This window comes from Balaenoptera borealis, assembly GCF_965194805.1.
Source record: "Balaenoptera borealis genome assembly, chromosome: 16".
In the NCBI taxonomy this organism is placed as follows: domain Eukaryota; kingdom Metazoa; phylum Chordata; class Mammalia; order Artiodactyla; family Balaenopteridae; genus Balaenoptera; species Balaenoptera borealis.
In genome coordinates, this window is record NC_138872.1 from 78,954,503 (window position 1) to 78,981,747 (window position 27,245).

Sequence of the window (27,245 nt, forward strand, 5' to 3'; positions counted from 1 at the left end):
TATTACGTAAGGTTTTCTTTTATTTAAAAGATCATTCACAAAATACCATATCCATAGATTTACTTTCTGTCATATAGCTGAATGTGTTAAGTGTTTGGAATTCCATTCTTACATTTAAAAGTCAACTGGATTGCCCAGAAGTTTAGATGAATTTGTTTTGTTCTTAATCTTTTCCACACTGAAGATGTAAGTAGGTCATCTGAAAGCATCAGGTTTGATTACAACCACATAATGCATGTCTTTCTTAAGGTAAGTATTGGTGTTACACAAATGGTTCTTATTTCAGAAGCAAAGATGACAGGTGGAAGGAAGGAAAGGAGGGAGAGTTCTGTAAATTGCTGAGACCTGGTGATAAAGTAAGAGAAGCCGAGGATGGCAGCTGGCGAGGAGCTACCTTCCAAGCACACTGCGTGGGCCAGCCTGCCCCCGGCCCTCCAGTCATGCTGGTGAGGGTCTCTCTTTTCCGGGGCTCTAGCTGACCCCAAACTGCTCCCAACTGGATGAAGTGGGACTCGGGTGCTAAAGAATTTGTTCACACAGAGGTGTTCAAGCTCAAAAGCTGCTGCCTAGCCTGGGTGAGTGCTGAACACTGTATGTGGGAGTGAACGTCCTAAAGCTGAGAGCTAGTGACCTCAAGCCACCTACCAGTTATCTGACAGCTCTGCATAGTCAAATTCTCAATTCATCAAGTGAACGAGAGTAAAGTGCCAGATTCTAGGCCCATTCTTTCACTCTAAAATTAAGGGATGGTGGGAAGCGCAGTATCTCATTATTACTTGTATCAGGGAACAGATAAACACAGGGAGTGATGCAGAACACACGACAACAGGGGTTTGAGAGGAAGCAGCGTCCGCACTACGAAGTGAGCCCAGCACCGCGCTACCACCTGCAGTGCCCGAAGCACCTCTGCAGCCAGCAGAAAGGAAACTAGAGAGCAGTTCGCTACATCCAGCCACAGAGGAGCCTCTAAAACGGCCGGTGAAAAGAAGGGAACCGGTTTGGACACGGTGTTGAAAGAGCAATAATAAAGCATGTGAACACAGCAGTGTATTCAATTTATCTCCTATGTGCACACCCACCAGCAGTTCACATTATCCTTTTAGGTTCTGCTGTTTGAAATGTGAGCCTATTCTCCCATCTGGGGAGGGAGTAATGGAGTCAGGGCGATCTATAAATAGTTACAGGAAGGAATTTGCAAAGATCAACAGATATTTTATCCTTGTTTTGAAAGCAAGGTGTCCCAAATTCTGTATGTTGATCACAGCTGAATAAAAACAAGATGCTATCCAATTTGTGACTTGTTTTTTTTCTTGGAAGCCACAGCAACACAGAACTCAACATGCAGGTCGCTGAGAAAAATCAAAGGAAACGCCCAGTGTGGCTAAAGGAAAAACAGAAAAGCAAAGGAGAGAAATGAAGCAGCACTTCAATATAAAGAACTCCCGCATGGCAGCTGCCTTTGTCCCTCTAGAGAAACTCACGTGCTGGAAGGAAAAAGGACAGAAGGAAAATAGGAAAGGAGTGGCAAGAGGAAAAAAAAAAAAAAAAAAGCACAAAACAGGCACTAGGTAGATACGGCAAAGCCAAGAATGTACTAAAAACCACTTGTTAACTGCTGACATGCACTCACAAGCTCTGTGTTTCCATTGTAAGAAAGGAGGACAAAGGTCAGGCGCAGGAATGGTAACTGCAGGACTGCCGGTCTGGGGGGCCAGCCAGGCTGTGGTCTCGCTCGAACTCCCCCCACATCCCATTCCCTCCCAACCGCAAGCTCATTCTTGCTCCTTGTGAACGACTTCCTCTCTGGGCCTGGCTCCTCCGAAGATAGCAGAGTTGGGGTTGGCTACTTGATTGAGGGGCGTTGCAACTGTTCGAGGTTTAAGCTGGAGCCGTGGTCTCTGTGCTCTTTCCTCTGGGGGAGGGAAACACAACATGGCTTACAAATGTGCCAAGAAGACACCCTCCAGAGCTCCACTTACACGTTCACATTATCGTCATACCTTCTGTTGGTTCTCTGAAATCCATACTGGACCCTCGAAGGGGAGGGCCATCTCTGAAACGACTTCCCATTGGGGGGCCTGTTCGCCGGTCACCTGGGCGACTCCCTCCCCTGCCTCCTAAGAAGTCATCCCTGAAGCCTGAAGGAGGAAGATGACACTGAATTATCTTTTGAACTACTGTCTCAAAGCTGATAACATAGCTTGTGTGAATTAAGTTTAATTTTAAATTCTTTAGTTTGTCCAGCATCAAAAGTGCATACAAAATGAGTCCAAACGTGAATCTGTTGGGTAATTTCAATGCTAACAGACTTCTAAAATAAAAAAAGAATCTTAGGAGAGAAAAATAAAACGAGCTGTAAATTCTTAGCTTGCAGGAAAAGTCCATAATATTCTAATATGGCTTAAAACAAAAATGCTCAAAGCACATTTTATTGTTTTCTAATACAATCTATACAGTTATTAAAAAAGATAAACCTGAAATTTAGAAGTTACAATTTAGAACACAAAATCAAAAGAAAAAAGCTAGATATGAAGGCAAAATAAAAATACAAAGTCACCTCTGGGTGACATTCCCCATTTTTCTGTTTCTGCTGCGATTCGGGTGTGGATCATTCTAAAAGCAAAGCACCTGTGTGTAAAAAAAGCTGTGATCAGGCCCACTCCCTTCCCAGAGAGGGCGCCAGAGAGCAGGAACCGCAGACCCAACCCACACCTCCTCTGGCTGCAAAGGGTTTTTTTCCCCCATTCGTTTGTGCATCCGCTAAAATAATTACCAACAGAAGTAAACTGCATCTGATTTAGAATTAAAAGTAAGTTGCAATTTGGACTTCCCTGGTGGCGCAGTGGTTAAGAATCCACCTGCCAATGGAGGGGACATGGGTTCGAGCCCCGGTCCGGGAAGATCCCACATGCCGCGGAGCAACTAAGCCTGTGCGCCACAACTACAGAGCCTGCGCTCTAGAGCCCACGAGCCACAACTACTGAAGCCCGCGCGCCTAGAGCCCGTGCTCCGCAACAAGAGAAGCCACCGCAATGAGAAGCCCACGCACCGCAACGAAGAGTAGCCCCTGATCACCGCAACTAGAGAAAACCCATGCGCAGCAACAAAGACCCAATGCAGCCATAAATAAATAAATAAATAAATAAATAAATTTATATTAAAAAAAGTAAGTTGCAATTCTCATCAGTGTGAAGAATATTTTAAGAACCGTAAGCCTTAGTTTTGTATTTAACTGAAATTCATGGGGGGAGGTTAAGATAATTAACCTTTTAACAGTATAACCTATTTAACGTTCAGTAAAAATTTAAGAAATAAGACTGTAATTAAACAAATGAGCTTGCCCCCTCTGTTTAAGCTCCTGAAGGTGACTATTTTTACTCACTCCAAGGATAGCGCCATTGCTCAAAGCTTTGTAGGAACTTATCCTTGAAGAAGGATCCTGAGCTTGAGAAATATTCTTCTACTAAATAGCTGATGCCCATTATTCATAGATTTCACGTTTGCAAATTCGTCTACTCACCAAAATTTATTTGTAACCCCGAAATCAATACTTGGGGCCTTTTGCTGTCATTCAGACATGCACAGAGCAGTGAAACATCTGTCACCTGACACATACATTCTCAGCTGAGGTTGAATGAGCCAACACTCTGCCTTGTCTCAGCTCAAACAGTAAACAAGCGTCCTTTTCACAATCTATTTAGTGCCAGGCTTTCTGCTCTTTTGTGCTTTTTGTTAGTGATTTTGCGGTTAAAATAAAACAGCACCCAAACATCATGCTGAAGTGCTGTCTAGTACTGCTAAGTGCAAGGCTGGGATGTGCCTTGTTAGAGAAGCCTCATGCAGGCATGAGTTACAGTGCTGTTGGCCGTGAGTTCATTGTTAATCAATCAACTATATATATTAAACAAGGCGTCTTTAAACACAAACACATAAAGCAAGGTTATGTATTGAATGGCTGACAAAAATATGACCAGAGGCTCACAGGAGCCTGTGTATTTCCTCTATGAGCGATGGCTCAGTATCCGCCAATTTGGTGTTTGCAATGGCTTTAAAGAACCTAACTACTGTGAATATGGAGAATCAACTATCTGCAATGGTGGGGTTTTTTTGTTCTTTAAGGGTAGCAAGGAATTTGTAAATTGATCAAGTTATCTGAAACTCAGTTCAGAGACTAAATTGAACAATTTCAATTTTAACAAAACAAGTAATGACAACAATTCTAAGAAGGTTTAGACCAACAGGAGCACTGCTTTGGGGGGAAACCCATTTTGGAAGCATATAATCAAGTATAAGTTTCTTTACAAAATCTTTTCTATCAACCAGAGAGGATACACCATTCATTAAACAGGCTTAATTAGTATTCAAACATTTAACCTGATATTTCCTCCAAACTAAACTGTGTGTACCTTTCCACATTGATTATGAAAGTAAAGTTACTTCCCTTTTAATGAGATTAATTTTTGCTACCAGTGTTTAGCATAAAACAAATCAGCTCACACCCACACTGACAAGGCACATAAACACAACTGCTACTTTGTCCAGGTTCATGAGACAAAGTATAGTGGGGAAAAACCCCCCCCCAAAACCCAGTGTACATTAACATCAAGTGACCACCTCATTTCAAAACTCTTATGATATGAGCGATGAGAAGATTATGAGGGGGGAAAAAAAAGCAAGGTTTGACATTAACAATTATCTTTTCATCAAGTTTGATGACAGATTTCTAGGAGGCACACTATTCATGAAAATCTTCTGAGTTTTCTTTACGAAGTTTAGTTTAACACACTGCCTAGGGACTTCCCTGGTGGTCCAGTGGTTAAGACTTTGCGCTTCCACTGCAGGGGGGCACAGGTTCGATCCCTAGTGGGTAACTAAGATCCTGCATGCTGCATGGCACAGCCAAAAAAAAAAAAGATAAAAAATAAATAAAAACACACTGCCTATTTCTGGTTGACAGGGACTGTCTTATCTGTTTTCCTCTTTGTATTTTTTTTGTATTGCTTGAAAAAAAAATTTTTTTTTTTACAATGAGAGTGTGTCATTTAAAAAAAGGCATTATTCTAAAGAGTAAAAAAGGTCTACCTATACAAATCATGTATATAGGCCGTACCCCACCATGTGGGCACTGCTGGTTTTAGATTATCACCAAAACACTGTAGTTTACACTGGTTGGTGGCAAGGTAGTTTCTCTATGTTCACTGTATGTCTTGTTTCAGAGTAAAAAAAGCCCAAGCTAAGCCAGTAGTAGAAAGACATCAGTTTCTCTGGTAACCTCCAGAGCTGTGAGCTCACTGTGCTACTTCTCCAGTTCTAGGAGATGCAAAACTGGCAGACTGGAGAGCACCACTCGTCAAGTCACTAACTACTACACCCGAGGTGGCTTTGAGATGACATTTGTTGCATTTTTCAATCAGAGACTAGCTTATACATAAAATTACAGGTTTACTGGATTATACTGTACTTTTATGAATAAGCTCATTTCTGATTGGCTATAGGACTTTTAGGAATTACCAAATTATTCAACAGATATAAGCAGTAATCTGTTTAGCTAAAGCAGTACTGGAATGAACTTTTAAAAAATGTCGACTCACAAGACCAGTTCCTCCCATACTTACCAGTTACTTTCTACTGATTTTTGTTTTGACTGGGGGGGGGGGTGACGGGGGGGCGGGCACTAATGATCTCATCTTATGTGGTGGCAAGTGCAGAGATAATCTCAAGTTTATAGGAAAGAAAACAGACTTGTTTTTCATTCTCTACCTTATGGTTACAATGGACATTTTTACCATGTATGAATTACCTTCATAATTAAAAAAAAAACAAGTAAAGAGATGAAGAAATGTTTAGGACATCAACCCTTCAAAACCTGGCATGCAAAGTGACCTCTTGAGTTGACACAAGGAGGCACCCACTGGTATGCTTTGATGAGTTAAGAAAAGCAATGATAAAGTGGATTATGTCCACTTAAGGGATAGGGGCTCCACGCCCTTTAAGAAACAAAGAGGTCATCAGGACTACCTATTACCATCTAAGAGGGAGCCACCAGGAACCATTAGAATGAGGCTTTCTGTAAGCTTCTAGAACCTTCAGACTTCTAGAAATAATAGTACTTCTATTCATGCCATACCCACAAGCACCATCAAGGGGCTCCCCTGGGCTAAACCCTGAGAAAGACTCAGCATGAGACACAGGCACATGTAAGAACAGTAGACTAAGAAAAGGTAACAAAATAAGGCGGATCAGTCCAACTTGCCCACGATGTGGAAGCTTTCAAGTCCTACCCCAAACATTGAGGTTCTAACAGAGGCTTATTGCATGCCTGGGTACCTTTTAGGAAAGTTTCATTTGTGAAAGGAACTAAAGTAGTCCGGCCAGGCGGGCTACTCACAAGAAATGTACAACAGCAGCAAGGCCACTGAAAAGGGTAAGTGGTGATACTTTAAATACTGATACCGGAATTGAAGTCATCCCGGGAATCCCATCCACCTCTAGATTCTTGAGAGCCACCCATTCCTGAGGATACACAAAAAAGATAAAGTTGAGGTCGTATCATTACCTTGCTGCACAAACATGGAAAAATTCATTGGGAAGACGTACAACTCATGTGATGGGAAGTTCAATGAAGTTATAAGAGTTTTTGCTGCCAACAGGAAGGAAAAAAACCCAGGCTTGCAGAAGCATCATCCATTCTTTCCAAGATTTTACACGTTTTTAAAAGCTCGTGAACACCTATCAGACCTATGAGCTAGAGTTCTTCTGGTAACCTTTAAGAGCTGTAATCAGTGGGCATATAGTAAGTTTTACGTTCAGTTGTAGAAGAACCAATCACCTCTGTCATCTGGTCCACCTTTCCTGAATCCAAAGCCGCCTTTATCTTGTTTTCTGCCTTCTGCAATGTCCACACGAAGTGACCGGTCACCCAAGAGCTAATAAGTGGAAAACACTGTGTAAGTACTGGCAAGAAAAAAATCTCAACTACTAACACCACAGAGAAAACCTGAATATACTTACTGCACCATCGTATGTCAAGGCTTCCTTAAGGGAATCCACTTCGTCAAATTCTACATAGCAGAATCCTGTAAGAGATAACAAACCCCGATTTCCTCAAGGAATTCCGGGTTAAAGATAAGGTGGGATCCCTGTCTGTACCATTTCCCTACATCATAACTACCACTTCTGTTGCGTCTAGATGGCAGGAGACTTGCAGAACCTGAAAGAGCATATTTTATTTTCTAATAAATAGAACTTGACTGGTATTCCTCCCTCTTAATTATATTTTTTCCCCTCTTAATTATATTCTATCAGAAAGTGCTAATCAAATAGGTACTGAAACAGTAGCTGTGTTTTTATAAAGCTTTATGTTTTAACCATAATATTAAAACCTTCCTTGGGTCACTGAAGAGCTTTCAGTTCTGACTTCTGAATGACTTTAATATAACCTAACAGGGGCTTTAAGACACAGACTTCAAATTCGATACCAAACACGCTTTGATGGAACAGGCTGAGGGTGCCATTACTTACTACTCAGGTAGGTGGTATAAAATTTGTTTTACAAAGCGAAAAAACATACCCTCGGAAAAAAACAAAACAAAACAAAACAAAAAAAACATACCCTCGGCCACAAGCGCGTCCTCCTCAGGATGCTAATTAATTAAAGACAGCTGGCCTAGGTGCAGCATGCTTTATTGACAACTTGAGTCTCTAACGCTAGATTCTGACACAGGCCTGTAAGCAGAGGACACTCCAGGCAGAAGAAACCACACCCTCTCTCTCACCTCCAACCTCTGAATAAGCTTTTCCTTCTACCTGAAACACTCTTGTCCATGCCCTTTCCTTGCCGTCTCGTTTAAATCTGGGTTAAGCACTCCCCCTACCCCGTATGCTCACACCACACCCTGTATTACCACCCTCCCCATCCCCATTCTGTATGACGATTACACTTCACCTTCAAAGCCCACTAGACTGCAAGTGCTTCTAAAGCCTGGGTCCAAACTTTTCCTGTTCACCATTTGCTTACACAAAGAATGTACTGCTTGGCTGTAGAGTTCCCCGTCCTCCACCCCCAACCCATACTCCACCTCCCCATCCATGCCTTTTGCCCTAAGTGGATTCAATGTTTAGAAGAACTGAGAAAACCACTTGCAAGTTCAAAGAGGCAACAAGAGCCTAGTCACTCCAGAGCTCCCACTCATCTCACACTCCAGCTGCCGAAACTAAAGATGCCCTTCTATGAGACAAACTCTGTTGCTACTGACTCAGCCCAAAGGCTGGCTTCACCCACACATTTTCCCCTTACATTTGAATTCCTAACGCTTCCTAGCAGCGGGACTTACTGCTCCAAGCTTAACTGATACATTTTTTCCCACTGTTTGATCACTTACTATAACAAGGCTCCAGGCTCTTAAGTCAGAAAGCTTTCAGAACGACAAAACTACGGAACCGCTCTGCTGAGCAGCACCCCTGCTTCTTCTACAGCCCCACAGCCTCTGGGTGCCTTTCATGGATGTACTTCTGGGTAAATAAAGCAAACCAAATGCCCTTGTATCTGGCATCATGCACTTCGATACAGGGCACATTTGCCTTCAGGAAGCCGTGGAAGTCGGACGATAATGCCCATTTGGTTCCTCATCCTTACTCCTCTGCTCAAGAACCCGAAAGACTAACCTACAGACACTAACTTTACCTGAAATTTGAGCCAATCATTTCCCTAAACACATGCTCTGAAGTCACAAATGTACAGTGACGAATACTAGGTTACCTTTGGGACTTCATAATAAACTAGATTACAGGAAAACTACTCCCTAAAAATGCATGAGTTGGCCAAGGTGATATGCACCTGAAAAGTCCTAAGTTTTATCTGTTCATTTCTTTCCTGGTAACTCCCTTTCTGGCAGAGACAGGATTGCTATATAGGTCAGGCAAACGCCAGATTTACTTGGGCATATGCCACATATTTCTACAAACTAGATTATGTATAAAACATCTTCCCCCCCAAATAGAACTGAAGGCCTATGCGTTAAAGCGCTAATAAATGTTTATTTCAACTACTTGGACTAGGCAAATGTTCGGAACACTTTCATTGAAAGACTTTCATAATTAGAGCCCTCTGGTTTAGACCCTCCTCCCCTTACAATAATGCACAGTAAAAATCCCCCAAACTCACCTTTAAATTTGTCTGTGTCTTTGTCTCTGACTAGCCGTACACTCCTTATGCTGAGATCCTTAAAGATAGCGTCTATGTCGCCCTGCACCGTATTAAAAGGTAGATTTCCTACATATGCTGTGTAGGGGGGCTCTGTGGGCAGCTCCTTCTGGCCACGGGAACCATGGCCACCAGCACTGCCACGGGACCTAGGAGGGGAAACAGACAGGATTCAACTCTGCCCATGTGTTCTTGCCCCAGAGGGCCAAGGAAAATGCCTCCCACTAAGCCACACCACCCAGGCGAAATAATCCTATATAATGTATACAGTAACATCTCCTTGAAATAATACAGTATTCCAAAATATTTATGAAAAACATGCCTATTTCTGGATGACAGAAATGTCCACAGAAACACAGAATCTATGTGAACGTACCTTTCCCTGGAGAATCGAATCCAAATATAACATCCTCCTACAGACAAGTGGTTCTCTCCTATTCACTAAGAATAGGAGAAAAGAACCTAAGCCAATGCCCTCCTTCATACCCGATAATACTAACACACACTGAAATGGAGTGCCACTTATTACCCTGAAGCTGAAGTTTAACTCATTCACAATACAATTGTTTCTTGCTGATTATAGATAATAAGCTCTAATAAAAATTTTAGATTTTGTGCAGCAAGTACTATGCATTGTACATACTACTCTCCACTCCCCCATGCGGTACCTCATTGGGTCCTCACATACAAGGTGCATATTACTAATTCATTTAAACGTCAATGCCATTTCCTCAGCTAAGTCAAGAGATGTTTAGCTTGTCCACGGTTACCGAGCTTAAAAGTGGCAGGACCCTGACTCCACCATATCATGGCTAATCTGCATAGGCCCTGGTTGAAATCCGAGCTCTACCACATACTTACTCCACCATATAACCTTGAGGAGTTACTCAATTTCTCTAAGCTTGATTTGGAACACTGGGTTAATACTAAGATAGACCTTGAATTATTGAGAAATAATATATGGTGCGTCATACACTGCCTGTCACATAGTACACATGTGTAGAGTAACAATGACCACAATAACTGCCATCTAAGACCTGAGGTTTACAATGTTTTATAGATAACTTAAAAATAAATGGGACCGGCTTCCCTGGTGGTGCAGCGGTTGGGAATCCGTCTGCCAATTCAGGGGACATGGGTTCGAGCCCTGGTCCGGGAAGATCCCACATGCCGCGGAACAACTAAGCCCATGTGCCACAACTACTGAGCCTGTGCTCTAGAGCCTGCGAGTCACAACTATTGAGCCCATGTGCCGCAACTACTGAAGCCCGCACGCCTAGAGCCCATGCTCCACAACAAGAGAAGCCACCCCAATGAGAAGACTGCGCACCGCAGTAAAGAGTAGCCCCCGCTTGCTGCAACTAGAGAAGGCCCATGAGCAGCAACGAAGACCCAACTCAGCCAAAATAAACAAATAAACAAACAAACGGGGCCACGGGACTTCCCCCTGGTGGTCCAGTGGTTAAGACTTCGCGCTCCCAACGCAGGGGGCCCAGGTTTGATCCCTGGTCAGGGAACTAGATCCCGCATAATGCAACTAAGAGCCTGCATGACGCAACTGAAGATCCCGCGTGCCGCAACTAAGACCCACTGCAGCCAAATAAATAAATATTTTAAAAACAAACAAAAAAATAAATGGGGCCATTATACATTTGTCAAAACCCATAGAACAGAATGGACAACACCAAGAGTGAACCCTAATGTTAACTATGGACACTGGGTGATAATGACATTGTCAATGTAGATTCATTGATTGGAACAAATGTACTACTCTGGTGCAGATGTTGACAGCAGGGGAAGCTGTGCCCCTGTGCATCTGTGAGGGCAGGGGGCATATGGGAACTCTATACTTTCTCATCAGTTTTGCTCTGAACCTACATTGCTCTAATAGATAGTCTACTAAATCAATGAATGGGAAGGGGAGCTCTTCTTTACATCAATAAGGCTGTCAGCTAAAAACTGTAGGAGGAAATTAGAAAACCATGTAATTAGAAAACCACTACTCTGCAACCACCAATGTAGTAGTGACTGATTCAGGCAAGGCTCAAAGGATGCCAAAACACTGGTAAAATGAATCTGCCAGTCACTACTGTAACCAGGTAACTGAACTTAGTACCACTAATAATGGGAGAAATTTAAATGTGCCTTCTATTTTGGCACAGATTCTTCAAATATGTAAAAGTCATGAAAGACAAAAAAGGCAGGGGAACTAACGAAATGATAACCAATGCTACATGTGATCTTTGGATCCTGGAACACACAGCCATAAAAGAAAAAGCAGATGGAGAAATCTGAATCTGGTGAGTATAAATATTATTGTTAGCATTAAATTTCTTAGGAGTGATTAATTGGTACTGAAGTTAGTAGGATGCCTCTGTTCTCGGGAGAGACAAAGTATTTAGGAGTGAAGTGTCAGGACAGCCATTTATTTTCAAAGGGTTCAGCATAAAGGACATGTGTGCATGCACGAATATATAAAGATAAAGCAAGTGTGAAACTTGTGACATCTACCAGTGTCCATTGTATTGCACTCTTTCAACTTTACTGAAGACTTGAAAAACTTCAAAATAAAATGTTTGCAGAACACAGGAGGAAAATAATTTAAAAGGGGGAGGTGTTGTTTTTCTTTAAGAGACATTTAAAGCAAAAGAGTCTCCTCACATCAGTCAAAAATATGCTTAAAGTCAACCTTCCTTTCTTTTGGCAGAATATATATTAATACCAGGTCTTCGAAAGTAACTTGATTTTTAAAATTCATATATTGCTAGAAATATCATGAAAGAAATTCCACATCTTGCCTGACACAAATTCCAGATATCTCAAATATTTGATAATAAATATCAATCTTTAAGACAACGCTTTTTTTTTTTTTAGAAGAACCAGGCTATGAAGTAATTCTTAGATGGCTAAAAATTTTAAGTTTAATTAACTCAGAACTGCTGCTTCCCAATAGAAAAACCCTGCATTCTGTCCTAATACCAGAAAAATAGGCTTACAAGTGAATGTGACTTATTTTGCATTTCAATAACCATAAAACTGGGACTTCCCTGGTGGCACAGTGGTTAAGAATCCGTCTGCCAGTGCAGGGGACTAGGGTTCGAGCCCTGGCCAGGGAAGATCCCACATGCTGCGGAGCAACTAAGCCGTGCGCCACAACTACTGAGCCTGCGTGCCACAACTACTGAAGCCCGCATGCCTAGAGCCCATGCTCTGCAACAAGAGGAACTACTGCAATGAAGAGTAGCCCCCGCTCGCCGCAACTAGAGAAAGCCCGCGCGCAGCAACGAAGACCCAAAGCAGCCAAAAAAAAAAAACAAAAAAAAAAACCCATAAAAACCACCACCAACAAAAAAATCCCCATAAAACCTAAAATATTTTCAGTAAGATACTCTTTGGGACTGGGTACTGAACATATAAAATACAGTTTAAACACTTGGACAACTGTCAAAACTGGGGACCAACTATAATTAAAAACTTTAAATTCATCTACTCAACATTTATTAAACATCTGGTGGAAAACAGCCCCTTGTCCTGGAGTAGCTTACACCTGAGTAGCACATATAAAACATAAATAACTGTAAATGCATACATGCATGTTTGTGTATATATTTACATAGATATGTAAAAAAGCAAAGGACTACAATGATTTTTTAAAAATTCAACATGAAGGTGAGGATGAAGAAATGATAAATTTGGCAGGTGTCTGCTTGATGAATCAAGAAAATGGAGGTAGGCAGGCTTGCTAAAAGGGCACATGAGAACTTCTGTGGGGTGCTGGACAGAGGACTGAAAAGATAGGGTCAACCGACCTCTGACTGAATACAGAAAGCCACGTAACAAGCCTTGATAAGGACCGCTGCCCAGGTTAATGCTACTGAGGGGGGGCACTAGCAAGAATGCAGCAGGATGAGAAGCCAGCTCTGGCTTTGCAAAGATACAAGAATCCTGCTTCAGGCAAGCAGTACTTGAAGAGCTGGAGATGTGGAAAGAGCTAACCCAAGCCCATCAACTTGCTCATTTCACCCTAGCCTCACAAAACTGCCAGTGGCTTAACACTCCAGATTTTTTCAAGACTAACAGATGCAGTCCTAAATACTGCCCTACCTGATGTGGTCAGTTCTACAGGACTTGAGTGGTTTTTAGCTTTTCGTTGAGTAGTTCACTGAAGACATTACAATGCAGTGGGATTGGGGCCAGCCAGGTAGATTTCAATTTATTCACTCTATGAAGAGTCTACAGTGTGCCAGCAACTTGAGAGACAAGGCTGAAGAAGACAAACCCCAGAGAATGCATATGGACATAATAAAACGATACATTCGGTCATCAACCAATCAAATAAAAAAGTCAAATATCAGAAATTCTTTGAGCTAAAATTCTTATAAGATACTTCTGACACTAATTTAAGTTTAGAGGGGACTATTATCTAAATAAGCTATGTTACATGAAAGCACTTTCTACAACAGGTTAAAAACACAGAAGACCCACCTGGCACCTTACTTAGCTTGGTGTAGGACCTCTTCCAAATCACCTCTGTACCTCAGTTTTCTCATCTGTTACTTTATAAATATTTCAAATTTCTGTGTTATAAAGGAGTTTGAAATTGACCATAAAAACACTTCAGAGACTGACTGCTTTATAAAAGTTTAATAACAATTCTAAAGTGTTATGGATAAATTAAACACGCTACAGGATACACTGCTCATACAGAAGGAGGTTGACTAACAAGCCATGGATGTAAAGCAGGCAACAGATGAGGCAAAGCTGCAGGCCTGGGCACACACCTCCCCCTCCCCACCACCCTGCAATTCACAAAAGAGACCTGAAGGGCTGTGCTGCGAACTCCCAGGCCGTATCGCTCCCACCGAGCAATAGGCTTGCCCGCTCATTACTGCTGCACATAGGGACAGTCTATTGATTTAAAAAAAAATACAAAAGTTTTAAAGTAATAATTACATCCTCAGTCATTTAGGAAATCCAACTTTCAACTCCAGGTGTGACCAAAATCACACCTGGAGTTACAGACAAATCACGTTTCTTCACTCAAACCAACAAAGTATCTGAATGTCTATTAAATACAGAGCACCATACTGAGGGCACAAACCTAAGACTTGTTCCTACCCTCAAGGAGCTGATAATTCAGCTAAGGGGGTCCAGGCATCTAGAAAGGAGAAATCACATCCCAAGTAAAAGACTGCAGAAAATTCAGGAGACAGTGACGAGCACTGTCTCTGCAGGGTGGAGCAAAAGGCACTTGGACTCTATTTTCCAGGCAGAAGACAAAACACTGAACTCTTAAGATGATAATGTGTGAATAAGCAAAGATATATAGGAGTGAGAGGAGACTGGAGGAAGGGCAACTATAAGAAAAAAGAAGAGAAGAGATTCTTTGGGCTGGGATTAGTCAGTAAGTGGATGAAACAAAATTAAGTGCTCAAGACTTGCTTCCAAAGTGTGAAAGATAATAAAAAATGAAGGCCACATGCTATTATTTCTGGACAAGAATTTTAAGAAGATTTCTAGGTGCATTAGAAACTATACAGAATTTAAGTACTGTTGCTGTCATTCTTAAAACTTTAAGACCAGTGCCAAGATACCATCACTATAGAGTATTAACCTCTCTTTGGTATTTGGAACATTAGGTGCTCTCCCTCTATTACTTCTAGGTGATAACTGAGTTAGTTTCATTAGGGCTGATCAACAACTTTGGTCTTTCATGTGCCACCCAGAAACGCTTATTAGCATATATCACGTGGCCTGAGGCACTATCCTAGATCCTACATAAAATCACAGTAAGACTGCCTTTATGAGAATAAAATGCAAGTAAGCAACAAAGACAAAATCCTCTGAGCATGCAGAAAGATCAAAATGTGTAACCTACTTGGTTTCTAGACAATAATCAAAAAAGGTTAGGCTCTCAAAAGCCAAGCCCTTATTTCATAAACACCATTTTACACTACCTATTAACATCTTACATTAGTAAGATACACTGGTTACAATCACAGAACCAATATCAATACATTACTAATTCATTACTAACTAGTTCAGTTTATTCAGATTTTCTTAGCTTTCACCTAATGTCCTTTTCCTGTCACAGAATGCCATCCAAGATGCCACATTACATTTTAGTTGTAACTTAGGTTTTAAAAAACTAGCCCAATGGAACTTGGATTAAAGACCCTTCACTTCCAAGTAGATCTTCCTCTAAGTGTATGTATTTTCCAAGGCCTTCAATTAGCACTCAAAATTAAATCCCTTTATCTTGAGAACTGTCATTACTACAGGATGTGCATGAAAGCCTCTGAAAGTTTCTGGTAAACACTGGGGGTGGGGAGGGAGCAGTGTCTATGGTGAATTCTTCAATGAGCCTTATTTCAAGGAGCTCTTTTCTGCTGTGAATGGGATCTTAATAATTTAATCACATCTGTAAGATATAAAAAGCAATGCAGAGAAATGCAAAGTTGTTCTGAGGCAGGAACTCTTGTCTTGTTCACTGCTTTATCTCCAGAACTATTACAGTATCTGAGACTTAGGGTGGAAGGAATGAAGCCACAGGCCTACCAACTACTTTAGGGTTGCCAGTAACTTCTTCACCAATGTGGGTACTCTTATTTGGAAAAAAATTTAGATTATAAAAGAGGGTTACATGTATTCAGATGACATCCCCAATTACGTACTTAAGTATTTTTCAAAAAATTTTCAGGCTGTGTACAACAACAAGGAATACATTTTACATCACAACTTAATACATGCATACATTCCTGCATGTTAACTACACAAATTAATTTTTAAAAAGCTTGCCAACAGTACTAACTCATAGTATAATGCACACTATTCTCTATTCTATTTCACCTTAAAAGATGCTTACCAGGACCCACACTAAGTTGATTTCATCATCTCCCAACAGGACACAACAGGCAGTTTGAAAGCCTTGTTTTAGATGAATAGTGAACATGAAAGGGACTTCTGGTTTACATAGTCTTTTAGGGACCTTTTCTTACTGGGAAAAAGTATTTATCATAATGAACTAAAATTTTGGACTCCCACACATGAAAGGAAAGAAATGGGCTTAGTAATTTAATAACTTCATATGGGTGAAAAAGGTTACTCAATCCAAAAGTTCCAGATTTGGGACTTCCCTGGTGGCGCAATGGCTAAGAATCTGCCTGCCAACGCAGGGGACATGGGTTCGAGCCCTGGTCCGGGAAGATCCCACATGCCACAGAGCAACTAAGCCCGCGAGCCACAACTATTGAGCCCGTGAGCCACAACAAGAGAAGCCACCGCAATGAGAAGCCCACGCACCGCAATGAAGAGTAGCCCCCACTTGCTGCAACTAGAGAAAGCCTGCCACAGTAACACAGACCCAATGCAGCCAAAAAAAGTACCAGATTTTTCAGAGGAAATGAAATCTTAAATCTCAAGCTACTTATTGGTCCTCAGAAATACTGCCACAAAAAAAATCTGTCTTAAAGGTATGGTGTAAACTATTTCTATGGATTAGTTTTGAACTTTATAGGTTCTTTTCTTCCAAAATAGAAGACTTACTATTTGAGATTTGACATTCCACATACTACCAGCTCCATTTCATTCTACATGAAACCACATTTTCAGGCAATGTTGAATTTGATATGATCCACAAGTAACTTACAACTATACAATTTATTTTAAAACGTAAATTATTTTAGGTACCTACAAATTGCCGTAGATAGACCACCATTTAAAACCTAGAATTCAAAACCATTCAGTCAGAGCTAACAGTTCTCTTCATTTAATATTTGAAAAGTCATAAGAACCCAAGTAACCTGTACTAAAACACATACATGCATTAAAATAATACTTAATAATTGTTTAACGATATCAAATTTTAACTTGCTGCTACCTCACATGATAGGTATCAGAATTAAGTGTATTAAAAGTACCTTCAGGGCTTCCCTGGTGGTGCAGTGGTTGAGAATCTGCCTGCCAATGCAGGGGACACGGGTTCGAGCCCTAGTCTGGGAAGATCCCACATGCCGCGGAGCAACTGGGCCCGTGAGCCGCAACTACTGAGCCTGCGCGTCTGGAGCCTGTGCTCCGCAACAAGAGAGGCCGCGATAGTGAGAGGCCCGCGCATCGCGATGAAGAGTGGCCCCCGCTTGCCGCAACTAGAGAAGGCCCTCACACAGAAACGAAGACCCAACACAGCCAAATAAATAAATAAATAAATAAATTAAAAAAAAAAAAAGTACCTTCAAAAAAGCCACACATCCTTTAAAAACAAACAGTCAAGAGACAAAAAGAGGAGGACCCTATCAACTAACAGATTTAGTAGACACAACAACCAAATAAATGTGCAAACGTTGTCTGGCCCTGATTTAAGTGAACCAGTTGTACATCAAAATTTATGAGATAATTATGAGAAATCAAAATATTTACTGGGCTACTGTTATATTAAGTTTTCAGATGTGATGATATTGTGGTCATATTTTTTTTTTTAAGTTTTTACTTTTGAAACTCATACTGAAGTACTTCCAGATGAAATGACAGTCACATCTAAGACTTGTTTTAAAATAATCCAGAAGTGTGTGGCAGGAGAGTAAAGCAAGGAGGTATAGATGAAATAGGAGTGGTCACTTAAAAAAACAGTGGGTAATAGGTACATGGGGCAGGTCGTTACACTAGACTCTGCTGTAAAATATTCATTTCCCTCCCCACAATGGGGAAGATAGATGAAACAGAAAAAGCAAAAATGTTTATAAAATTAAAACGGTGAAATAAATGGAGCCTTGCTTAATGGGTAGAGTTTCTGTTTGGAACGATGAAAAAGTTCTGGAAATAGTGATTACTGAATTGTAATCATTGTGAACTTTAGTACCACTGAATTGTACACTTAGAAATGGTTAAAATGGTAAATTGTGGCCATGCCGCGTGGCATGCAGGATCATCTTAGTTCCCCGACCAGGGACGGAATCCGTGCCCTCTGCAGTGGAAGCCCAGGGTCTTAACCACTAGACCGCCAGGGAAGTCCTATAAAATGGTAAACTTTATGTTATGTATATTTTACCACAATAAGAAAAAAAAAACTGAGTAATGGCTACATGGGGGTCTGATATATTAGTCTTGACTGCTTATGCATGAAAATATTCAGATTAATCTTTAAGTATGGGACTTCCCTGGTGGCGCAGTGGTTAAGAATCTGCCTGCCAATGCAGGAAACACGGGTCCGAGCCCTGGTCCGGGAAGACCCCACATGCTGCGGAGCAACTAAGCCCGTGCGCCACAACTACTCAGCCTGCGCTCTAGAGCCCACGAGCCACAACTACCGAAGCCCGCGCTCCGCATCAAGAGAAGCCACTGCAATGAGAAGCCCGCGCACCGCAACGAAGAGTTGCCCCCGCTCGCCGCAACTAGAGAAAGCCTGTGCGCAGCAACGAAGACCCACCGCAACCAAAAATAAAAATATAAAAAATAATAAATACATTTATTAAAAAACTCTTTAAGTATTAGGTAAAATGAGCAAGTGGTAAATTCCAGCTCAATCTAGACCATACTGAGGTTCCTCCATTAACAGAACATCAGTTAAAGTAACAATTCTTTGCATTTTCAGACGGCCTCTAAAAGAGCACCAAAATGTACTTCCTTTGGTTCTGGCTCTGCCCCCCCAGAGCCAAACCTTTCTGGCTGTAGTATCCCTGTTAAGTCAATGAGAGCAAACACCTACACCGATCATGCCATTGGCCTTCGCATGAATCAGGCCGGGGCACCAAACTGCACTATTACTCATGCATTTGCAGTATTAAAAAAAAGGGGGGGGGGGGATTCCCTGGTGGTCCAGTGGTTAGCAGTCCACGCTTTCACCCAGGTTCGATCCCTGGTGGGGGAACTAAGATCCTACAAGCCTCGTGGCACAGCCAAAAAAAAAGCCACCTTTGGCAAAGAATGTTTTTAATAAAGTGGTAAAAATGATTAATTTTATTAAATACTGACCCACTTTTAAAATATTCCCTGTTACGAAATGGGAATGAAGCACTTCTGCTGCTTACAGAAGTACATGGTTATCTCCAGGAAAAGCACTCCTGCAAGTGAGTTACAAGCTGAACTAGCTATTCTTTTCATGGAACACCATTTTTACCTGAAAGAACTGACAAACTATGGTTCAGACTCGGATGCTACATAGACATTTTCTTGTAAATGAAATGAGTCTGCCACTTCAAGGAAAACTAACAGTGCTATCTGCTGCAAATGACAAAACACAGGCTTTCAAGCAAAAACCAGAATTTTAGAAAACTTTTATCTATCGATATAAGCTTGACAGTCTCCCAATACCTGAAATTTTTCTGATGTAACTGACGGCGACATTAATGAACATGATTTTTGACACTGTATAGTGAAATGCTTCAACATTTGGAAGATCTGCATAACTCAGTGAACTGGTATTTTCCAAATGACCAAAGTATCATGTTACAAAAAAAAAAAAAAAAAAAATGTACACCTCGGCTTTCCTGGTGGCGCAGTGGTTAAGAATCTGCCTGCCAACGCAAGGGAAACAGGTTTGAGCCCTGGCCGGGGAAGATCCCACATGCTGCGGAGCAACTAAGCCCGTATGCCACAACTACTGAGCCTGCGCTCTACAGCCCGTGAGCCACAACTACTGAAGCCTGCACGCCTAGAGCCGGTGCTCCACAACAAGAGAAGCCACGACAATGAGAAGCCCGCGCACCACAACGAAGAGTAGCCCCTGCTCACTGCAACTAGAGAAAGCGTGCGCACAGCAACAAAGACCCAATACAGCAAAAAAAAAAAAAAGGCACAGCAAAAGATCCACTCAAAATATAAGATAGATCTATGGATTTTAATGTAAGAGTGTGGAAAGTTTATTGTTACAACTAACCTTTATGGAAATTACCACCTGTCAAGTTTTGGTACAGTCACAAATAAGAGTATCTACAATTATCTGAAAAGGCTATTAAAATAGTCCTCCCACTTTCAACTACTTACCTATGTACGGCTGGATTTTCTTCATATATGTCAACCAAACAACCTACCTCAAGAGTGAATACAGAAGCAGCTATGAGAAACGAGCTGTCTTCTACTCAGCCAGATATGCAAAAGGCTCCAGGGAATTCCCTGGCGGTCCAGTTGTTAGGACTCCTTGCTTTCACTGCCGAGGGCCCAGGTTCAGTTCCTAGTCAGGGGAACTAAGATCCCAGAAGCTGCGCGGTGCGGCCAAAAAAATAATAAAAGGGGTGGGGGGGGCTCCAAAAATGCAACTGATTATTTCAATTAGAGAACAGTGTGCAGAGCGAGGGAGATCACCAGCTACATCTACCCTATACTGGAGTGCAATGAAGGTACTATGTTTTCAATAGAGTATCAACATACTGAAGCACATCCAGAGGGTCCTATCAAGAAAAACATTTTAAAAACCATCATATGGTTGGCAAACTTAAAAAAAACAAGGATGTTCAATTATTTAAAAAGACAACTTAGACATTAGAGCTGTTAAGTGCAGTCAAAATCAAGTGGTCACTTACTTCGTGCCCTGAGTGTGCAGGTCTAACCAGCTGCACAAATGATGAAAAGGCAAAGACGCATGCCATGGTCTTCTGCCCAACACTCTTTAGTTTCTAGCGGAAGCTGGAAACTGGAAGGTGGATCTGATCTAGGACTGACTCCCCCCATGCCCCCCCACCCCCCCAGCCAAACATTCTGCTATGTTCCAAGTTTCTGGGAAGACTTCTTGAATTTGTGTAAAGTCTTTCCAGAACACTAAGGTTAATTTCAAACAGAAATATAAATTTTAAAAGTATGCGAAAAAGGGACTTCTCTGGTGGCGCAGTGGTTAAGAATCTGCCTGCCAATGCAGGGGACATGGGTTCAAGCCCTGGTCCGGGAAGATCCCACATGCCTCAGAGCAACTAAGCCCATTCGCCACAACTACTGAGCCTGTGCTCTAGAGCCTGCGAGCCACAACTACTGAGCCCGTGTGCCTAGAGCCCATGCTCCGCAACAAGAGAAGCCACCGCAATGAGAAGTCCGTGCACCGCAACAAAGAGTAGCCCCCGCTCACCGCAACTAGAGAAAGCCCGTGCGCAGCAACAAAGACCCAGCACAGCCAAAAATAAACAATAAATAAATTTATTTTAAAAAATATTTCTTAATTATACTATTTAATAATAAAACATACTTAAAATTAATTAACTTTAAAAAAAAAGTATGCGAAAAAAATTTTTTTTTAGAAATCTCAGAAGCATTTAAATATTCCAAGCATGGGGCTTCCCTGGTGGCTCAGTGGTTAAGAATCCGCCTGCCAATGCAGGGGACACGGGTTCAAGCCCTGGTCCGGGAAGATCCCACATGCCACGGAGCAACGAAGCCCGTGCGCCACAACTACTGAGCCTGCACTCTAGAGCCTGCGAGCCACAACTACAGGACGCCCGCGTGCCTAGAGCCCATGCTCCGCAACAAGAGAAGCCGCCGCAATGAGAAGCCCACGCACCGCAACGAAGAGTAGCCCCCGCTCGCCACAACTAGAGAAAGCACGCACGCAGCAAGGAAGACCCAACGCAGCCAAAAATAAATAAAATAAATAAAAATAAATAAATAAATAAATATTCGAAGCATGAATTTTGTTACAAACCAATAATGTACAAGAATGAATCACTTGGTGGGACTTCCCTGGTGGCGCAGTGGTTAAGAATCTGCCTGCCAATGTAGGAGACACGCATTCGAGCCCTGGTCCGGGAAGATCCCACATGCCACGGAGCAACTAAGCCCATGCGCCTGCACTCTAGAGCCCACGAGCCACAACTACTGAGCCGGAGTGCCACAACTACTAAAGCCCGTGCGCCTAGAGCCCATGCTCCGCAACAAGCTACCGCAATGAGAAGCCCGCGCGCCGCAATGAAAGAGAAAGCCTGTGCGCAGCAACTAAGACCCAAAGCAGCCAATAAATAAATAAATTTAAAAAATGAATTACTTGGTACTAATTTACCATACTTATGGTGTTACATTATAAATGCTTTATGCCTATAAAATGAACAGCTTTCCCTTTATTGGCTTTAGAAATATAGCCAGGAAAATAAAAACTCACTCCATCTAACCCTCAACAGAAATTTTCCCACTCTAGCTCCAAAGAAATTATTTTAAGAATTAAAAAATTATAAACTGGACTTCCCTCGTGGCGCAGTGGTTAAGAATCTGCCTGCCAATGCAGGGGACACAGGTTCGAGCCCTGGTCTGGGAAGATCCCACATGCTGCGGAGCAACTAAGCCCGTGTGCCACAACTACTGAGCCTGTGCTCTAGAGCCTGCAAGCCACAACTACTGAGTCTGCGTGCCACAACTACTGAACCCGCACGCCTAGAGCCTGTGCTCCGCAACGAGAAGCCCACGCACCGCAACAAAGAGTAGCCCCTGCTCGCCGCAACTACAGAAAGCCCGTGCACAGCAATGAAGACCCAACGCAGCCAAAAACAAATAAATTTTAAAAAATTATAAATCTACAGCTACCAAATATTAAACATTTTTTATGTACCAGATACTGTGCTGCAGTTTAACATCTCATTTAATACTCCCAACAGCCCTATAGAGGAGTTTCTATCTTATATGTGGGGAAAGTGAGGCTCAGAGAGGTAAAGAAACTTGTCCAGATCATACTGCTAATACACAGCCAAGAGGACTTAAGCTCTGGTCTGCCTGATTCTAAAGCCAGGGCTTCTGCCTGAACATCTGACATCTCAAAGATCTCTTGGTAAAACCAAGTATTTGTGGTAACAACACTTCTCAAAGAGGACAATGACTTGGAATCAAGCACTGGGAGACTGAGTGGAGAGAAGTATGACAATAAACCCAAACAACTTGACATTTGATAGGTAAACAGGATTTTAGAATATGCCTTTCAACACCTTTACAGATCCTGTTATAAGTGAAACTAGCTAGCTTTTATACACTTTCTTCCCCATTTTAAGGCTTAAAATATACTTAGAAATTTAGAGATGCCAAGCTTAAATCCTATAAGACTCAAAGATTAGAATTCTAAATCCCCTAACTGGAACCTAATAAAGAATATTTAACTTTGTAGCTTAATCAATTTTTAGCAGGTACCATTTCAGCAATATCAATTCTTGCTAATTCCAAGTTCCAATCTAATTCTCGGGATTGATGTTAGTTTTAGGTTAAGCACTCAAAAGGCCTTTTGCAGTTAAAAATGTAAAATCAGTGTTACTCTACACTTTATTGTCAATGGCAAATGAAAAATTGGAACCCCACAAAGATAATTTAGCAAAGAGCAAAACCAAATACATTCAAGATATGATACAATCAACTCCTAATAATTTGGAATTTTGTTTTGACTTGCTTTCTGAGCAACAATGCAGTCCCTGGTTCTCTCCTCTGCTGCAGGGGACATGCCTCTATAGGCTGGGGAAATAAAGCAGTTGTTCAATATTGCTTCCTGACAACTGTACTGGTTATTACACACAACTACAAAATAAACTTACAGGGAATGTGTAATTATTAAAACCCAAGTTTTTGTTTTTGTTTTTTTTTTTTAATGAGAAGACCCTTCTTTTTTTAATTAATTAATTAATTTGTTTTTATTTATTTTATTTTTGGCTGCGTTGGGTCTTCGTTGCTGTACACGAGCTTTCTCTAGTTCTGGCGATCAGGGGCTACCTTCGTTGCAGTGCGTAGGCTTCTCATTGCGGTGGCTTCTCTTGTGGAGCGTGGGCTCTAGGCGCGTGGACTTCAGTAGTTATGGCTCGCAGGCTCTAGAGCACAGGCTCAGTAGTTGTGGCTCACGGGCTTAGCTGCTCCGCGGCATGTGGGATCTTCCCGGGCCAGGGCTCCAACCTGTGTCCCCTGCATTGGCAGGCGGATTCTTAACCACTGCAGGGAAGCCCCTTGACTCTATATTTCAAACCCGCCATTCCTTTCACCTGTGACCCAAGTTGCTTAGAGTTAAGACATCTTATCTAGCTAAGGTGTTTTAGACTAGAGAGCAGTTGCCTTACAAAAGTACCAAACAGGGACTTCCCTGGTGGCGCAGTGGTTAAGAATCCGCCTGCCAATGCAGGGGACACGGGTTCGAGCCCTGGGCCGGGAAGATCCCACATGCCACAGAGCAACTAAGCCTGTGCACCACAACTACTGAGCCTGTGCTCCGGAGCCCACGAGCCACAAATACTGAGCCCACGTGCCACAACTACTGAAGTCCACGCGCCTAGAGCCCATGCTCCGCAACAAGAGAAGCCACCGCTGTGAGAAGCCCACGCACCGCCAACGAAGAGTAGCTCCCGCTCGCCGCAACCAGAGAAAGCCCGCGCGCAGCAACGAAGACCCAACGCAGCCAAAAATAAATAAATTAAATAAAATAAATTAAAAAAAAAAAAGTACCAAACAAAGCAATACAAGACCAGCTTTCCATAGGTGGTAATCGTCTATAATGCTTAAGCTTCTATCTGAACATAAACAAACAGCACTGAGACGTGTACTGATGTGAACATAATTCAAAACTCAAAATTATCATTGAAGAGTACCTGGTCAACTATCCTATCACCTTGCTAAATTTCAAAGATTCCAATAACTGATAACTTCCGACCTGATGAAGTTAAAATAACATTAACCATCTGGAATAGGAAAGCTTTGGCACAGATTGCACCACTACATGTCTAGTCCTCTGTGAAGTTTCCTGACTCACCTGTGACACCGCCTAAAAGAACACACAAATTCACCAACAGGTTTTTAAAACTACTTTTTGGCAATCTGAGCAGTATTTCCTATGTACTTTTCCATGAAGATGAAGTGGAAAATTCTGAGAAGGTAAGATGCAGAAGGTGCTTAATAGTAAAGGGACTTTTTATTAGGAAGCTTAGGAGATGTATCGCGCCAGCTACTCTCATCTTATACGACTTTTTGGAGTACATCTGGGCAAATGGCTAACAGTGTCCTCGTCTTTTGATATTCTGATAAATAAATGGCATCTTAAAACAAAATTTTACTTTTGATCAACTTCTATTGTTCAAGGCACTCCAACTGTCAAAATTTGATATCCACCTAAAGTCTAACTTGAACACCTCTAGTCACCAGAACAGCTGGTAAATTTGTCAAAAGGCAGAATTAAAAAATAATAATAAAAAATCCCCAGGCTCTGTATAATTGGACTAACACTGTAGTTCCAAACCAACTAAAATTCCTTGGAGCTGCCTTAATCTGAACTACTCTGTTTAAGAGTCTTCCTGGGTACTTCCAAATGCTTTTTGAAACTAGGAAAAGAAAAAAAATCCTAGTGATTAAATTTTGAGATGACTGGAGTACAAATTTGATGTCTAGAAACCTACCCCAAAGGCAATAACTTTACATGTAATCCAACATCTATTTCTTTTTTATTAGTAAATAAAGTATTCTTTGAAGTAACAGGTGGCTCCACCTCCCCCAACTTCCATGTCCCCAACTTCCATGAATGATGCTGGGTACGCTCCCACACCCAAACAAGCTTTTATTTGAGCCATTCCCAAACCAAGGTATTAAAAGATCATTCTTCACCAAACAAAGACACTTTTAGGATTGAAACCCAGGAGACTGGACACCTCAGTAGGTACTATTGTGGTGTTATCCTGGGAAAGTAATCCTTTCTGTAAATCACACAAAGGCCAAGTGTGCCCTTGACAAACGGCAAGATGTTTATAGCCTATCTTCTAAATTCTGTATGAGATAACTTGTGTCTACAAAGAAATAATCTAGGGCGGGTTCCTGGAATTAAACACCATAAGCTTTTCCTTCACTAGCCAGGGATTTTTCTTTTAAACAAGGTGTCTCAATTACATATAGTCTGTGTATGACCAGAATCAGAACGAAGTTAAATGCGATTCCTTCTCCAGGTCTGGAGAAACCAAGGAGAATAACATTTTCTGCCAGTAGGCACGTAGCACTTGTCAACAAGGCACTCTGATCTAAGAAAGGATAAATACAATGCTATGATGTGTATGTTCTGGTTGGTCTCCCCCGACCCCGGGGTGAATCGAACTATTCCAGGGCTCCAGCTGCCAAATCCCAGCCTCACACCCGTGAAGGGATGGGAATCGCCCCTCTCCCGGCCTTCCGACCATACCAAGCCCGCTGGTCTCCTGGCGAAAGGGGCCAGGGGGCCTGCAGCGCAGGCTGACAACAGGAAGCCGCGGCCGGGACCGGGACTGGAGCGGGGCAGGCCGCGGCCCCCACCCCCGCGCTGCAGCACAGCCCCGCGCTGGCCCCGCCGTACTGGGGGATGGGGCTGGAAGCGGGAGCTCGTCCTGCCGGCCACTCGGCGCCGCTGCGGCCTGGCCCTACGGCCGAGGCAGAGGAAAGACACGTCGTAGGCGGCGGGGTGGGGTGGCACAGAGAGGGATCTGTCCCGCGAGCAAGACCCGGGGAGCCTAACCGGTGCCGCACCCTCCCCGAGCGCGCCATTTCCAGACCCCAGTCCTCCCGGCGCCTCTATGAGGCCTCAGTCGGCCCAGCAGGGCCCCTACCGCTCGCCGCCCCAGCTGTGCGCGTGGGAAGGCCGCGGCCCAGGGGCCCCTGACTCCGCCCGCCTCCCGCGCCCGGCCGGGGCCCGCGCACGCCCGCCTCACCCTCTGCCGCCGCCGAAGCTGCTGTAGGCCCGATCGTCGTAGGTATCGAAGTCCGCCATTTGCCGTCTCCGCTCCGAGAGGAACCAGGGTGAGCACGGAAGGACCCTGCAATATAACTCCCCCCGCCCCGCCGCCGGGGCTGTCCGCCGCGCCGCCTGATTGCAAATCGCACGCACGCACGCTCGCGTGCGCGCACGTACGCCGCGCCGCGCCGCGCCGCGCCGCGCCGCGCCCGCCGCGCCGGGTCTGGGCTGGCTGGCTTCTGGCAGCCCGGCGCGTTTTGCGGCCCACGTGGTGCGGCGGCGCGTTGGCTTGGCTCCTGCCCTGGCGCCCCGGCCCATTGTGTGCTAGCTCTGAGGCTTCACCCGCGGCCGCCTCCTGCCCCTGCCGCGCCCCACCCTTGAGCCTTGCCCTACCCGCCGAACCTCCGGTGGCTCCCTCCGCGCGCTGCG

The 27,245-nt window shown here is 43.0% G+C and overlaps 1 protein-coding gene across 2 annotated transcripts; it reads right to left on the reverse strand.

Annotated features, from left to right (window-relative positions):
• Positions 1-26,972, reverse strand: EIF4H (eukaryotic translation initiation factor 4H). 2 transcript variants are annotated; one of them, XM_082358643.1, is made up of 7 exons: positions 26,794-26,972; positions 9,164-9,351; positions 7,012-7,076; positions 6,830-6,926; positions 6,454-6,513; positions 2,001-2,138; positions 1-1,912 (listed from the first exon to the last, which is right to left on the reverse strand). In XM_082358643.1, the coding sequence occupies exons 1-7, from the start codon at positions 26,850-26,852 to the stop codon at positions 1,773-1,775; spliced, it is 747 nt and encodes a 248-aa protein (XP_082214769.1). In that variant the 5' UTR covers positions 26,853-26,972; the 3' UTR covers positions 1-1,772. The 2 variants fall into 2 exon arrangements, with proteins under 2 accessions (XP_082214769.1, XP_082214770.1); XM_082358644.1 differs by lacking the exon at positions 6,454-6,513 and having other exon boundaries at positions 26,794-26,952.
• Positions 26,973-27,245: the final 273 nt, after the last annotated feature.

Bases quoted from the DNA above. Each gene is read 5' to 3' on its own strand.
- EIF4H (XM_082358643.1), bottom strand. From the start codon at position 26,852: ATGGCGGACTTCGATACCTACGACGATCGGGCCTACAGCAGCTTCGGC. The intron at 6,927-7,011 runs GTAAGTATATTC...TCCACTTATTAG, and splicing joins CCTTGACATACGATGGTGCA to CTCTTGGGTGACCGGTCACT. The intron at 2,139-6,453 runs GTATCAGTATTT...TTCCTCCTTCAG, and splicing joins CCGGGATGACTTCAATTCCG to GCTTCAGGGATGACTTCTTA.